The 12,511-nt window shown below is 36.3% G+C and overlaps 1 protein-coding gene across 4 annotated transcripts in view; it reads right to left on the bottom strand.

Annotated features, from left to right (window-relative positions):
• Positions 1-3,689: 3,689 nt before the first annotated feature.
• LOC148869499 (hydroxyproline O-galactosyltransferase HPGT3-like) overlaps positions 3,690-12,511 on the bottom strand; it is a 49,688-nt gene continuing 40,866 nt past the window's right edge. Inside the window, exons 7-10 of one of the 4 annotated variants that reach the window (XR_016107696.1) lie at positions 8,696-8,819; positions 8,457-8,573; positions 6,048-6,098; positions 3,690-3,849 (exon numbers count right to left, since the gene is read on the bottom strand). Coding sequence is in view for 2 of the 4 variants with exons in the window: in XM_088972100.1 (XP_088828226.1) it covers positions 3,801-3,849; positions 6,048-6,098; positions 8,486-8,573; positions 8,696-8,819 (312 nt within the window). In the remaining 2 variants the exon portion in view is untranslated. The other 3 variants (XR_016107695.1, XM_088972100.1, XM_088972101.1) reach the window with 3 other exon arrangements.

The following is a 12,511-nucleotide window of genomic DNA, read 5'->3' as shown; positions in this document are numbered from 1 at the left end:
CCTGTTCTGACAAAAAATAAAAAATAAAAAAAAAACTAAAAATTTTGAAAACGATCAAAACCGTTCGAATGGTTTGAACAATTAACCACTTGATTCAGTAATTTGCTGACCAAAATCAATGATTTTGGGGAATAAGCAGATTTGGGGAAAATGGAACCAGTCAAGTGACCGGTTCCCGGTTTTCCAGTCTGACCGTCCAGTTCGGTCCAGTTTTAAAAACCATGATGGTATGACAAACAAAACCCACCTATGAATTTATGAATTTTGATAAATAACACATGATTCGTTGTCAAGTTTATAATTCCAGTTGATTGGTTTGGTGTTTTTCCGAGTCAGTTGAGAAACAGAAAATAGGATTGCAAATTAAATGGATGTAATCTAATCGGATGTAGGTATATAAATTTGATTTGTTTGCATTTGAATCGGATCTTGTCCACTCGATTTATTACGGATTTCGGATGTTGGGAGATCTAGTCGTCATATGCATCAAATTAATTATTATAATTCTTAAATTTTTAAATATTAAATAAAAATATTTTTTATATATAATTTTTTCATAAAACATTTTTTTTAAATCAACCTTGAATCGAGCCGACTCGAGTTTATGACCTTTTGACTCGAGTCCATTCGATCTCAAAGTTCTAGCCAAGGTTCTAAATATCGATACACTTAATATGCTGGTAGGGGTGTATTGGGTAATATCAGTACTTTTTCTTCATTTTTTCTCAAATCCGGTTCAAGGGGCCGGTTTAAGGTTCCTCCACCCCCTAAACCGGTCAAAACCCCAATACACCCTCTATAGGGGCATATCGGGGTGCTCCCGATACGATACGTATCAACCGATATGAACCGATACGTGTCATATTTTGAAATGTTCTTCTTGCATCACATTAACCACGCTCTTCCAATGTCATTTGAACTCTTCCTATGTCAAAAACCGAAACCGGGGCCCATGTAATCATCTAATGAAAATCCAAAACCAAGTGAAAAATTTTTGTTTTCCGGTGTGAATAATATTTGCCAGCATTATTCTAACGTGAATACAGCTTGGATGGGTGAAAAACCATAGAGGATGCCCTCCCCCCCCCCCTATTTGTGCTATTGTGGTTGTTGTGTTGAATAACCACTATCAAGGTCCAAAATATCGATACGCCCGATACGCTAGTATGGGTGTATCCAGCGTATCGGGTGAATCGATACTATTTTTTTATTTTTTTTTTCTGAAACCAGTTCAGGGGGGGCGGTTTAGGTCTCCTCCATCCCCTGAACCAGTCAGGCCCCCGATACACCCACTATAGGGGCACATTGGTGGGGTCCTGAAATGATACGTATCAGCCAATACGAGCCGATACGTGTCAATACTTTGAACCTTGACCACTATAAGCTATATGAATTCGGAAATGCTGGCCACGTTCATCCAGCCGCACATATGGAACATCGATGACCACAACACAACCGATATTCCATATGTGCAGCTGAATGAGCTTGGCCAGCAATGACTATATGGATGAAGAAGATAGATGTTTTGGATCGGATTTTTCAAATACAACATACCTCTAAATCTGGCCCAGCCCATTGATAGCCATGATTATATTTTTTTATGCTAAAGTAATATAATAAAAATATTATATAAACATCTGGGCAATGTTGATACTTGATAGGATTGACACAACTAGCATCCACCCTATCTTTTACTGATCTTACACTGGTCTGGGGTAGACCTGTTCATGGGCTGGGATGGGCTTTTACTCTTTATAAATAGGATTTTCTAAGGCTCGAGCCCGAAGCCCGACCTATTGCCGACCTAATAGAAAGATGGTTACCGGTGCTGAGTTCACGTGACTATGTTCGTCGGTGCTGAGTTCGCATTGATAAAGCATAGGGAGGAAGAACCCCTCTTTTCTGAGAAACCCAAAGAAAAAAAGAAAATTGAACAAGCGACCATGGGGGGGGGAAGAGAGAGAGAGAGAGAGAGAGAGAGAGAGAGAGAGAGAGAGAGAGAGAGAGAGAGAGACCCTGTTTAACTGGATTGGATGAAGCTTGCTATTTTATCAGGGTTCTCTACTGACAACGATCTTGGCTTATCTACCAATCGTGATATTGTTTGGCTGAGGGAGAAAGAAATTTGAGAGACCAAGAGAAGAGAGAATTGGGGTTTGGCTGTGAAAAATGAGAAGAGAGAACTAGGGTTCAACTAAGACTAAGAGAAAGAGATGAGTGAGAAGGAAGGGGTTAGGATATTTAGGGTTAGGGTTTTTTGGGTTTAACCTATAGGTCGAGCCAAGCCGGGCTATTTTGGCAAATCCCAAACCGGGCTCGAATTTATTGCGGGTCGGGCTTTTTGGCCTAAGGTCAAGCCCGCGGGCTCAAACGTTTGTTCAAGCCCGTCTAGGGGCCGGGCCAGTTCATCAGGCCACCCAGCCCAGACCCACCCAATCTAGGTTGTGGCACATGAATCTGGGCTTCTGCTTGCCTGACAAAACCTGGACCCGACCTAGTGATTAGGTCACCTGCTTCTATAATGATCCCTATGTTTAGAACATTAAAAACTTACATTCATAAATTAGATTTTAATTTCATGGAATAAATTTAATTTACTTTTATAAATTAAATTTTAATTTCTTGGAATATATTATTAAATTAGAATACATTATTCTTTGAAAATTAATTTTTAGAAAATTAAATTATAAAATTTCAATTTCTCCAAATAAATCATTAACTATTATTGGATTTAATAATTTAAATTGCTTTATAATTTTTAGAAAAACTATGAAAATTTGTATCATTTACTTCATTATAAATAAAATATTTATTTTATTTATTAATTTTTATCATTTATTTGCTCCCAAATTTAATAAGTTTTCAAACATCTTTTAAAATATTTAAATTATAATTATGACTTATAATTGTTTATATTATTAAACTTGGCATTTGTATTTATTTAAATTGGAATGATTTTGTGTTAATTACTGTTATTTTCTGGTTTTTTAATCACTAATTATTGAAAACTATAAGAAGCTAATGTAATTTATTTTTATTGTAATTTACTGTTATTTTCCAACTTTTAAACATTAATCGTTGAAAATTATAAAAGTAGTATAATTTATTGTAACTTACTATCATTTTCTGATTTATAATCATTAATTTTTTAAAATTATCAGAAATTAGTGTAATTTTTTCAAGCTTGGCCCAACTCAAGGTTAAGCCTGAACTTATACCCAGGTTCAACCCGAGCTTAACCCAAGATCTCAAGTTGGACTTGGACTTAGGTAAATTGAACTTTGTAGCCCGATCTTCAGGTAGAATAGATTGATAATATGTAAATATGTATATCATAAAATGTTAGAAGGGCTTAGATTAAATTAGGTCAGGCTTGGACTACTTGAGGCCTCAACCCACACCTAACCTGGGTTTATGTTAGGCCTCAGTTTTTTGGCCCAAGCCCAGCTTGAAAATCGAAAAATCAAGCCCAACTTTTAAAAGAGCTTTTGTGAGTCAGGTTGGGGCCACTGAAGTTGTGCCCCCAACTCCTTTTACCTCAAATTCTTTTAACAAAGCCCGTGCATCACACGGGTCCCATTAGTTATGCAATATAACGTAGTAGTAAAGATTCTGACCTGTCAAGTAGGCAACCCAGATTCCAATCCTCAGCTACATAGCCTAGAAACCAATACGATCCAAATCCACCCTTTAGATAATATCATATCGATAATTAAAACCTTTGATCACCTTTAAATGGCATAATATTTACAATGTGAAATGCAAACTTAACGATCTTTTTCTGAATATCTACTCATTTTCTAAATGGAAATCCAATTGCCTCTAGCATTTGCTGGTTGAACATAAATCCTGCAAAGGCAATATCAGAGCTACATCTCCAGCCTTTGGTAAAAATGAAACATTAAAACCAACTTTAATAGACTGAATATAAAATTTAAGTATATATAAGCAAATACATTTAAATAGAATCAAGTTGAATTATATATGAATTGGATAGGGGTGGACCCATAGTCCCATATTCTCCAGTTATAAACAAATAGAATTTGGATTAAGCTGAACAGGATCAGATTTAAATTCAGATAAATGGATATCATTTGCAACCTTGGTTGATCCATATAGGGCTGCTTTCTATTTCTTTATCTTATTTATTTATTTATTTATTTTTTTGCGGGGGAGAGCATTGGGAGCTGCAAGCAGGGTTTTATATAACTTGAAGAATTTCAATTACATTGTACTCAGTTTAGGGCTTAGGCCCATCAAAATCTTAATAAAATTGCCAACCCAACCCGACTCAAGTTGCACCATTAATTTACACAACTTGACCTTAGGTCAAACTGATCTAAGACTTTTAGGTCTCAGACTGGCCTGCAAACCCACAGATTGATCCAAGATCTTGTTTGAGAGCTAGCATATTTTCAAAATGGAGGGCTAGCATATTCTAGAAAAGATTTAGGCTACAGGAAATTCTGAACACTTACAGGTTGTAAATAACCTAAGATCAATGCTAGATTGGATGTAGAACAAAAGAAAAACCAGAAAATAAAGCACAAAGAAAGGAGAATAGAATAAGAGAGGATCAGAGGAAGAAAGAAAATAGGGCTGAGCATAATAAGAGTTTGATAAAATTTCCCATCTAACACCAACTATTATTAATTATAACTTAAATCTGTAAAATTACACTTCTTCCGTTCCTTAATTAAAACATAAGTAAACTTCCAAGAATACCCTGGTGCCTAAATAAATAATAACTATAATTACTTCCAATAATAACTATAAATACTTCTTAACATTCCCCCTCAAGATGGAGCATAAATAATAAGTCAGATCATTTCTTTGTGCATCTCCATGGCGACAAGGCACCCATGGAGACGAGGCGTATTGTTTCAATACTCTGAACCTTGGCTACAAGGCACCCATGGAGGGCTGCCTCACTTTCACACCTAGATATTTTGTACATCACACTATGATTGTTTTAATATTCCTTGTTTTTCAAGATTATAATAATAAAATAAATTTCAATAAACAGTTCAACATACATGTGTTTGCTGTCTTCCTCCTCGGACAAAAATAGAGGTCAGCCCCAGTATTTTCTGCATTTTCTTTTCTTTATTCTCTTTATTCTCATGAGTATGTTGATTTTTCTATGATATAATATGAAGTTTATATTTTTTGGGGGATTATAAATAATTACTACTGAAAGATGGCAGTTGGTTGCTATCAAACCTAAGGAATTACCACTAGAATTCATGTTTTTATCTATGAAAAAAAGTCCATTTCCTAGGTGCCTCCCTGTCGCCTAGCCTTGCCTTGGTGCCTTGAAAACTATGCACAGTTAGGTCTTTTCGTTTGGAGCCAATCACAAGAATTGATTCTCAAGTGGAATACTTTCCAACAAACTGCTAAATCTTAAGTGAGATAAGTTTACACCTAACCCCACTCACTAGAAATGTCTGTGCTGCACCACAATGGAAAGAAAATAGCTTAAAAAAGGATGTGCAAGTATTCAAAAGGATTTGGTATCCAAATTCTACCATCAACAAGAGTGGGAACAAGATAGACAGCCTCCAATGACTAGAAGTTCACAATTAATAGGAATTTCATGATTCCTTAATCCCCTTCTTACACTCAAGTCTAATGGTTGTTGATATATATAAGAAGTACTACCTATGTTGAATAAGCATTCTTGTTATTTTCAGTACTAAAGCGATAAACAATCAGATTATAAAACAAACCCGAGTTTATCATATTCTGGTCTTCAAGTCTTTGTAACCAAGAGTTGAAACACGCTAAGTTTATTCAGTTATGCCTGAGCCTGACTACTATCATTATACAAAGAGATTCTATCCTTTCTTTAGAAATCAATAAGAAACTTTTAAACAAGGGTTCACTCAAATTACAATGTCATTTAAGTTTGAATTGGTAGTAAACAAGAAACTATGTGTGTGAGTATGAGGCCATGCTAGTACAATAATAGGAGCTCACATTTTACAAGAAAACAGACATATGCAGTAATCCATTGTTTGTATATCCATGAGTCAGATACTTACCTCTTCTTATCTCCAAACTTCCACCACTCAGGTTCATACCATGACCTTCCCCTGAAAATCAATATATGATGCTAAAGACTGATTAAATATATAAAAGTCAAATCATATTTTTGAAAGGTAAGGATGAAATAAAATGCTTTAACATTGTAGAAACATGAAACCATGACCAGCAATCCATGAAACCAGTTTACATGCATGCCCCTCAACCTTACGAGCAGTGACTTGCACCTCTACATAAGACTCCAGGTGTATATTCTTTAGCAGTGTTGTGAAACTAAGACCAAGCTAGATACCGGAACTGTAAACCTACAAGGATCTACATCTGGTCAGACCCCAAACTTAGCAAAAAAATGAGGTATAGTTAGTTAATCAACTGTTCTAGCTGTCAGTCAGTCCATCTGTCATTAAAACTTTTAGACAAAGAATACAGTTTCTAGAGATGGGTAATACTCTTCTTTGTTCAATTATCATGGGAAACTTGAGAGAGAGAAAGAGAGAGAGAGTTCTAAAGAAGTATCCAAGAGACCTCTAGATTGTTGTTTCTACTTTGTGAAGATAAGAGGGAAGGAGCCATGGAAGAAGACAAAGATGGTATGTCATCATCAGAAAATTATTTAACCAGAGGTGTACTAGAACCATACATATCCGACCTCGAGGTGGTTTATATTGGAGCTGCCCCTGGTGCAGCCTGAATTTGGTTGAGAGAACAAAAGATCAATCCAGGAGATCAGATGAGATTAAAACAACTGATAATGGCTGATGGCTCAGATCTAAAAACATTTTGACATCTGTCAAATGGTGATTCATATTTGTGGAAAAGAAGTGATCATTTGCACAACTCCACCAATGTAAGCTTATCTTACACCACCGGGCCCAGGCCCAGATAAAGAAGGTTGTGTCACGTTGGCAGCCAACATAAAACTTATGCCAAACTTTATGGTCACAGATCCTGATTTGTCTTTTAGTGTTCTGGCACTAAACAGAGAAGGAATGGCGAAACAAGATTCCTGTAGCTGAGCCCATATAATTGAGATAAGGCTTAGAATGGAGAGAGATATTTTAGAATAAAAAGGTTTCAAGATAGTTGACCAAAGAAAGAATACATGTATTGAAATTTTAGTAAAAATATTAGTAATAAAGGTTAGACAAATAGCATTGATAATCACAAGATACCCCAAACTAACCACCTTTGATACCTTGAATCAATCACCAACAATGGGAATGGGGGTGAAATTAAAGATGTTATCTATAGAATTAGAGAAGGGTGATTGAAGTGGTTATGGATTAAAAATGTCCAAATATTTCCTAATATTTCTACAACATATTTTCCTTTAAATGGACACTAACACAAAGTATTACAGGAATATATCTAACATGTTCCTCAGCGTGTTGTCAATTTTTATAACATTCTTAACATGTTTTACTTAGTTAATTATATTAATGTAATGCTTTCAATTTACATGTACCAAATATCATCCAAATAATTTGTTATAACATGATTTTTTCTCTTACCTCGTTATAAATGTTTTAATTGTATATAAATTAAGAGAATATACTTGATGTTTTAATATCTTAAACTCTTTTTAAAGGATAAACAATATAATTGAATAAAAACATATAATATTTATATCATAATTTTTATATTAAATAAAAAATTCATGAAATGATATTTATAATCAATTTAGTGTTAGCTTTGAAGATTCAGATCCTGAAACTGGGGTTTAAATTAATAGGATAACCTTGGTTTCTCTCTGTCTTTTCTTTTTCAATGAAGTAGCCGCTAAATTTCTTCATAAGTGATAATATTGGCCTTTAGTTAAAGCCATTCCCATCCAAGGCGAAAAGAGGTGAAAATAGATGTGGTCGACTGCAGAAAAGAGGTTCTCCTGGTAGAATTCAACAAACCCATCCCTGTCAGGCTGCAAAAGCCATTACATAATACCAGCCAATACTTCATAATCTATGATATACATCTTTTAATTCCAAGGCTCTTCTCAAAAGAACCATGAAGGACCAGGTTTAAAATTTTACTTAAAAGAGATATCATAATTCTTCTGCAATTTTGCATTTTCACTCTAAGTGTCTTTGACCTCAGAATGTCTATGGACAAGAACAAAGAAGACCACAATTTTAAGTAGAAGTTCCAAGTGTTTCCAATAAAGTAAGTAAAACCACATAATGTGGAAAGTTGTTCCTGTTTTATAAAAAGATACCCTTTCCGTAATGAACTTTATTAATATATAAAGCATGACAATTGATGCAAAGATTGAACACTTAACGACCATATAATAAGAAATATGTACTACCACCATCAGGCAAAGCATTCTAGGCAACAAGGGGAAGAAGCTGACAAGGTATGCCCCCAATAACTCCAGATGGAGTGTAGGAGTAATTTTCCAGAAATAATACCTACATAGAGGACAGAGAAAAATACTTACTCCTCAGTTATCACATCCCCTGATTTCATGCACCCAATGTAAGCACCACTTTGACCACGTCGGGTTCCAAGCATTTCAATTAGCCCCTCTGAAAAGAAATCAGTGTCAAAGATGAATCAAACAAATAATATGCATATATTTCCAAAAAATAGATAGACATTTCTTTATACTTCAAAGTTCCTTAAACAAGAGACAATGCAGAACTCTAACCAATGTCAAGATTGATGTTGTCATCAACTTTAACATAGAATTCCGCATCCCAATTTTCAACTGCTGCACTGAAGAAGAACTTTGTTTTCTTCGAAAACTCTTCCTGAGCCTCCTCATGATCATTCTAATAATCACAACCACAAGTGTATCAAATTTCCTATTTCATTTGATTAACCATAACCATAATTTATTTAGTGAACCAAAGAGTTTACATAAAACTTCATAATATACCTAGTTCAAACAAATTATATCCTACAAAGAAGTATCAGAAGTTAGATTTTCCACAGCTCATGGACTGATGATGCTAATGAATAGTTTGATTACATGAATAATTTGAAAGAATAAAGACTTCAAACTTCATAAATGACATTTCTTTTAAGAATACACTTCTACTTATAAGTCAAAAGTTTGTCTTTGTTGTTGGGTTCAAAACAAAAGAAAAAGGATTCACGAAATAAATAGATTCTTTTTTTAAAGAAGACAGTAAGATTTTATTAAAGTTGCAATATGCCAATATCTAGGGTTTTGTTGAGAGAGCAAGAAGAAGAAAAGAAGAAAGAGGAGAGAAAGTACCGAATGGAGGAGAGTGTTACTGTTCATTCTCTCAAACATGAAATTTATATTATGAGAGAGAAACTACATAAAAGCCCTCATATGGGTGCCCAAATACAAAAGGTAAGAAATGACCAAAAAGACCCTTGGCTCATACAACCTCAACACTCCCCCTCAAACTGAGCATATATGTCAACCATGCCCAACTTCTCTATGTTCTTAGCAAACTTTGGATGATGAAGGCCTTTGGTGAGGCAATCAGTGAGTTGGTCTTTTGACCTTACAAAAGGTAGACAAATCTCTCCACTAGCTATCCTATCTTTGAAAAAATGTCTATCCACTTTGATATGCTTTGTACAATCATGTTGAACAAGATTGTAGGCAATGTTTATGGTTGTTTGGTTGTCACGATAGTCTCATTGGAATATCGAATGCCCGTTTCAGTCAGCAAGGTCTTCAACCAGAGTGGTTCCGACACCCTATATACCATTAACCTATATTCTACCTCAGCACTAGATCAAGCAACAACTAATTGTTTCTTGCTTCTCCATGAAACCTCATAGCTTCCAACTAAGGCACGGTAACCAGATGTATATCTTCTATCATCAACAGATCCTACCCAATTTGCATCTGCATAGGCCTCAACTTTTATATGTCCATAGTTGAGAGTACAACATTCCTTTATCAAGGCATCTCTTCAAATAGGCTAAGATTCTATTGACAGCTTGCATGTGAGAGGTTTTGGGCTCATGTATGTATTGGATAACCACTTCGAGTCTCCGACTGCATAAAATATATATCAAACCTAATCAAACACAGATAAAGAAGGTGGCCAACCACGCTCTAAAAGACCCCTCTATCAAGAAGAACATCTCCTTCAGTAGCACTCAACTTGTGGTTGGGATCAATTGGAGTTTTTGCAAACTTGCATATGTAAAGAGACTGGGCCGAATGGGCCCTAACAACCTCTCTTGTAATATCTTTTAGTTTATGTTGATGGACCACACTTAATGGGCCTGTTATTTATTTGTGAATAAACCCTAGTTGATTCTAGGTCAAAGTAGAGAAGAAGAAAGAAGAAATAAAAGAGAAAGAAGAAGGAGAGAAGAAGAACAGAGTTTGGCCAGACTAGAGAGAATGTGAAAAATCACTCTCCTAGCCGACCCACTTGAATTTTATTCATAAAACTTAGAGTTACAAGAAAGACAATTTTGTCCCTCATAGAAGATGGGACACATAACTTAAACTCAGATACAATAGACCTTTCACATCCAAGAAAATACACCAGAATGACCAAAATACCCCTGACTCGAGCATTCTAACACTCCCCCTCAAGCTGGAGAGTATATATCATATAGTCCCAGCTTGTTACAAATGTAATCTATTCTTCCCCGAGACAATCCTTTTGTGAAGAGATCTGCCCACTGATTTCCTGAGCTCACATGAAATGTAGTTATTACCCCACTTATCACTTTCTCTCTCACAAAGTGACAATCCACCTCAATATGTTTAGTTCTTTCATGGAAGACGGGATTGGATGAGATGTGAACAGCAGCTTGTTTATCACAGTATAGTTTCATGGGTTTGAGAAACCCATCTCCTGTAGTAAGTTCTTCAGCCATACTAGTTCACATGTGGTGTGGGCCATAGCCCTGTACTCTGCTTCTGCACTACTTCTTGCCACCACCGTTTGCTTCTTGCTCTTCCAAGTTACAAGATTGCCACCCAGGAAGGTACAATACCCTGTGGTTGACCTCCTGTCTAATATAGAGCCAGCTAGTCAGCATCTATGTACCCTACTATCTCAAGAGTTCCTACCTTTTGGTATAACAAACCATGACCTGGAGCACCCTTTAGGTACCTAACAATTCTCAAAACAGCTTCCCAATGAGAAACCCGGGGATGTTGCATAAACTGACTCACCACACTCACAACAAATAATATATCTGGTCGGGTAATGGTCAGGTAGTTCAACTTTCCCACCAACCTTCTATATCTTCCAAGATCATCAAACTCTTCACCTGCATCCACACTTAACTTGGCATTGAGTTCCATAGGAGTCTCTGCTGTTTTAGCACCTAACAACCCTGTTTCTTCAAGTAGATCAAGAACATATTTTCTCTAACATAGGTTGATCCCCTGTTTTGACCTCGCAACCTCTATTCCTAGGAAATACTTTAGCTTCCCCAGATCATTCGTATTGAAGTGGTCCTGTAAGAATTTTTTCAGCCTATCAATTCCATTGCTGTCACTTCCAATTATGACAATATCATCCACATACACGACTAGCAAGATTTTCCCATCCTTTGAGTTGTAGCTGAACACAGAATGATCAACCTGAGACTGTTTCATCCCAAAGGCCTTCACCACTTCACTGAACCTGCCGAACCATGCACATGGAGATTGTTTCAGTCCATAGATTGTCTTTTTGAGCCTGCACACCTTACTAGCCTCCCCCTGAGCAACAAACCCTAGTGATTGCTCCATATACACCTCCTCAACAAGATCACCATGTAGGAAGGCATTTTTTATGTCAAGTTGTACGCGAGGCCAATCATACATAGCAGCTAATGAGATCAACACCGGAACTTAACCAATTTTAGCCACAGGAGAGAATGTCTCCATATAGTCCACACCACATAACTGAGAATAGCCCTTGGCCACTAACCGTGCCTTCAATCGTTCCACACTGCCATCAGGAAGATGCTTCACTGTATAGACCCATTTACACCCAACAATGTGCTTACTAAGAGGAAGGGTGGTGAGTTCCCACGTGTGATTATGTTGTAGAGCAGAGAGTTCTTCTTCCATGGCTTGCCGCCACCCTGGGGAGGTAAGGGCTTCCTGTACAGTCTTGGGAATGGGATCCGATGAGAGTAATGATATAAACTTGCAATGAGAAGCATGCTACATCTAAGAGTTTATTTTTCTTTATGTAACTGCCAAGCTGGTCGCCCAGTTAAGGGCATTCTTGTCATCATCAAATTTTTAGATCTTAATAAAATAGGGTTAGAGGAGAATGGAGAATCATTCGACTCCTTCTCTTACCTCTTCTCTTCGCCATCTTCTTCTCTTGTACATTTATTGGGACATGTTTTATTCTGCTAATCACTAAGTTTAATCTTGATATTAAAGGACTGATTTACATCTTGGTATCAGAGCGGGTTTAGTTCCTCTTTCTTCTTTTTCTTAGTTCTTGTACACTCTAAAATCAAGAGTGTATGGAGAGATAGGTTCTCTATAGTATAGAGAATCACTTGCCTA

This window comes from Nelumbo lutea, chromosome 2, assembly GCF_056320005.1.
Source record: "Nelumbo lutea isolate HS-2025 chromosome 2, American lotus-T2T, whole genome shotgun sequence".
NCBI classification, from domain to species: domain Eukaryota; kingdom Viridiplantae; phylum Streptophyta; class Magnoliopsida; order Proteales; family Nelumbonaceae; genus Nelumbo; species Nelumbo lutea.
Note: the sequence above shows the minus strand (reverse complement) of the source record. Positions and strands in the feature narration are given on the sequence as shown.